Source organism: Amphimedon queenslandica, unplaced genomic scaffold, assembly GCF_000090795.2.
Source record: "Amphimedon queenslandica unplaced genomic scaffold, v1.1 AMPQUscaffold_13522, whole genome shotgun sequence".
NCBI classification, from domain to species: Eukaryota; Metazoa; Porifera; class Demospongiae; order Haplosclerida; family Niphatidae; genus Amphimedon; species Amphimedon queenslandica.
The window spans coordinates 442808-447047 of record NW_003546242.1 but is presented as its reverse complement, the minus strand read 5'-3'; the positions used below and the strand labels follow the sequence as shown (position 1 = coordinate 447047).

General features: G+C 33.9%; 1 protein-coding gene across 2 annotated transcripts in view; it reads left to right on the top strand.

Annotated features, from left to right (window-relative positions):
• The window catches only part of LOC100636101 (msx2-interacting protein-like), a 17075-nt gene that overhangs the window by 3123 nt on the left and 9712 nt on the right, over window positions 1–4240 (top strand). For both annotated transcript variants that reach the window (XM_019999735.1, XM_019999693.1), the window contains exons 2-7: window positions 257–383; window positions 738–841; window positions 2489–2649; window positions 2768–2879; window positions 2927–3015; window positions 3062–3291. In XM_019999735.1, coding sequence (XP_019855294.1) covers window positions 257–383; window positions 738–841; window positions 2489–2649; window positions 2768–2879; window positions 2927–3015; window positions 3062–3291 — 823 coding nt within the window. The remainder of the gene's footprint in view (window positions 1–256; window positions 384–737; window positions 842–2488; window positions 2650–2767; window positions 2880–2926; window positions 3016–3061; window positions 3292–4240) is intronic.

The following is a 4240-nucleotide window of genomic DNA, read 5'->3' as shown; positions in this document are numbered from 1 at the left end:
GCTCAATTGATTGAAGCTTATATTTAAGAAAAGCCAGATAAGAGCTTAAAATTGATATTGGAGCTACATGTGCCAGCAAGTCACAATTGATCATAAAGAAAAGAAAGTACTTTAATAAAAATTATTATATTTTCTTTATGTTCTTCATTCACTTATAAACTGAAAATTTCCTGCTATACTCTACTTTGTATAGTTGATGGAGAGTTCTCTCTCTTCCTGTCAAATAGCTTTGATGCATTTTTCCTTTTTCCCTTAGATTTGGTGAAGTTGAGAGCATTAAGCTATTGTCACAAAATGATCCAAACGGAGGTCTTTCTGCATGTATTGATTTTTATAAAGATGATGATGCAGTTGCTGCTTTTAAAGCTGACATCAAAATTAAGGTTTTTATGATTTTAATGATACTATATACTTTATCCTACCCTAATGATTGTTGTAGTTATGTTTATGGAGTATTTTCTTTTTTGTGAATTGGTACACATAGTTCAATTAGATTTACTTGTATATACATGTACATGGACTGTATATTTATAGAAGTGAATGGAAACAAGAAAGTATTGCATATGAAGTCTGGGCTATGGTTTTATTTTTGTACACCATGTCCAGGATGTTATTCCCTACTTGTAGATGTACATGTATACACATGTACATGTATACATACTTCATTACATTTTGATTTTTGTTTTTGATGTACATACATGCATTTCTTCCTAAATGTACTGTATACATGTATTTAGGGTTCTGAAGTGAAGAAGTCATTTTGTGATCAATCAAGCAAATGTAAAGAACACCCACATTTCACTACAGCTTCAGGTGATGAGGAGCACAGGAGTACAACTAGGTGAGGCTACAGGACATTGTGCATTGTAGATGTACCGTATATCCTTAAATAGAAGCCACATTTGAATAAACGCCAGGGTAGCAATAGGATTGAACTATAAATACACAACCCTAGCCCAGAAGTAACTCAGTAGTCTAGTGGATAATGCCTGAAGTTCCTGAAGTCATAAGCATAGGGTTATGGGTTCGAATCCTGCTCTGGGCTGAAGTTTTTTTATATATTTTTCAAGATCCAAATACCATTTTAGGAAATAGACGTCTGGGCTTTTATTTAAGGAAATACGGTACAAGTATGTGTATGAGTACTTTATGTTTTAGCACAGCTCGTTTGTTTTTTGGGCATATGATATTGTTGTACCATCATGCCGCTACATTACATGTTAGTATTATTATTTTTTACCTTTACTGTTTTTTATAACATTTAATGTTAAGGTTATGGCTTATTGTTTATCTTGTGTCCATGTAAGAGACTAATCATTGATGCACTAGTGTTGTGTGTTATTATAGTAACTATCAATTAATGAATAGCACATCAGAATATTCTTATGATGTGAAATGTTGGCTAACTATTATAGTTCATCATATTTATGTGAATATTACTGTAATTGCTATAAACATTTTCTAATTTTGAGGCCTTTGAAACCTACATATTAATTTCTGTCTCCAGTGATTTTGGTTTGGCAAACCTTCAAAAAATTGTTACTGTTGAAAGAAGTACTACATGTATACAGTAATTATGTCTGGGCATTGCTTTTGTTGCAAAAGATTTTCATCATGAAGTCAACTAGACATTAAGTGCAAATTTTTCGATTACATAAGTTATCGTGAAAATAGTAGCTATATGTAATTCGTTAACATTGTATGATTTTTATGTGATGCCCAATCATAGCAATGAATGTCTGCATCTACAGTAGTCGGGTGCATTTAGTTCATATTTTATACATGTACTTAGTAATTTTGATATTGTAAACACCTGCATGCATATACAGTACATATCAAAAAAAAGGCTAAGTAGCTACCCCGCAGTTACTCTACTTTTGCGTAGGTAGTTCGTTGCTCCTTCTCTGCGCATGCTTACTGCAACAGTAGCAGGACAGTAGCGCGACAGTAGAAGACAGTAGCACAGCAGTAGACTGTAGAAGAGAGTAGCGTGACAGTAGAACAGTGCAAAAACATCCTAAACAGGCTTCCAGAAGGAGAGAGTGGCATTATAGATGAACTTGGAGAGCACAGACAGCCAAAGAAGCATCTACAAGTTCTACTATTGTACATGTGACTGGGTGGGATGGCAGCATAACGCAGCAAAGAGTAATGAAGAGTAATGAAGAGTAGCGAAGTAGTAGCGAAGTAGTAGCGAAGAGTAGTGAAGTAGTAGCGAAGTACACAATGTACCTACGAACTACAGTACCTTCAAGGTTCTTTTCTCTTCTGTACCCTACTTAGCCTTTTTTTGATGTGTACTGTACTTAGTACAGCCAAGTGCTTTGTTATATTACTTTACAATTATTTTGTCAGTATACATGTACATGTAATGTACATGTACATGCTTTATGTACATGCTTTACTGCACTTTTGTGTCCTTTATCTTGCATATTTTCTCTTTCATTGTTTTATAAGAAATATCTCCCTTTCATTTCTCTTTACAAAGTTCTACTAGTAGTAGTAGTAGCACGTCCAGTGATGCGAGAAGCTCAAGTGTAAGTAGTACTACTGACTCTGAAGGTGAAACTGAGGTTGTGAAGCAGAAACAAAGTCCAGAAAATGAAAGCCTTATACTTAAGTTTATGAATCTGTCTCATCATAGGTCAGGTAAGATATTTTGCAGAAAACAGCTAATAGTGTTGTTTCCAATGATGCACACATTGTATGTTCACAATATACATGTACTCTTGCTTTTAACTTTACAAAGTTTATTTTGTTTCATTAGAGTCATCAGTTCATGAAGCACTTTATCAAAAGTGTTGTAGTTATTCTTCTAAGCCTAAAGTTAAGCTTTATGGTGAGGATGAACAACGCTATGCTCTTGTCAAATTTCAAAGGTATATTTGTTATTAATCAAAACTTCGATTTTGTTCCTGTACTTTAGTTTACGTGAAAGAGATAATGCTCTAAACAGTTTGCATGGAATTTCTATTTTTGGTGTTAAATTAAAAGTGACAATCTTTTACAATGCAGGTGTTTTCCTTCTTTTATGATCATTATTAATTGGTTTTTTGTTAAGATTTTCCTAGTGGAGGTCGTGAGCTAAATTTACATGTATCAGCCCCTTCACATGAAGATCAATACTCTTCCAGTTTAACCCCCCTTGGGTTTAGTCATGGCAATCCTTTTATTTCTCCTGGTAATGAGTTTGATCCGAGTGCTACAAGATCCTTGTTCGTTGGTAACATTCATAAGAATGTCAGTATATATGATCTTAGAGATGTATTTCAGAGATATGGACATATTTTGGTAAGTTATAAGTGTTAATTTATCATTGATAATCAGTGCATTTTCCATAGTGTGCCTTTTTTCAAGGGCTGTTAATTTTGCAGATTTTGTGATTTTTTGAATATTCGCGGAAATTACTTCCGCGAAAATCAAATTACCGGTAATACTGTACAAGATGTCAGGCAGCATATATTAGTTATCATTAAATCTGCAAAACAGATTTTTATTCAATTTTGGGAAAGTTACGGTCCTTGAAAATTTCGCACTACATACACATTGTACTTCAAATAGTACTTTTACTTGCATGTAGTGTTTAGCTCAGTACTTTTACTTTTTTAACAAAAAAAAACATTTTTACAAAACTTATCCCAAGAGGTAGTAAATAAATACATGTATGTACATATGTTGTATATGCATGTAGTATAAATGGCAGAGCTATACAAACAAAGCATTAATTTTCTAGAAATCATGATTTATGTGATAACTCTGCTCTTGGAGAGACCAATATGAAAGAGAAAAGAAAGAGACAAATAAGTGTGGGACTATTATATAGGCAGTAGCCTATATGTAGGATTGAGGTTGGTTTTTCAAGATGGCGGCCATTTTTATGATTTTTAAACACTTATAACTCTTTTATCTTATGTTGTACAGCCTTATAAATGGCTTTGATGAGCTCTCCTTCACTGAGCGATTTTCCTAGTACCATTAAAGGGTAACTTCAGTGCATTTTTGAGATTTTTTTTTTATTTGCTTAATATGATTGCCTGACCATACTAATGATGTGTTCCAACTCCCATTGTCTGAAAAAAATTATTCACTGAGATATGAGCCTTCAAAAATGCCCATTTTCCCTTCCTGCCAGGTTACTTCCTGTCAGTGGGTGTGGCTAAACGTGACGTCACTAGAGGGATAGCTGCAGCTAAATCCATTCCTTTATAGGGGGAAATAATCCTTTATTCTCATGCCTTGT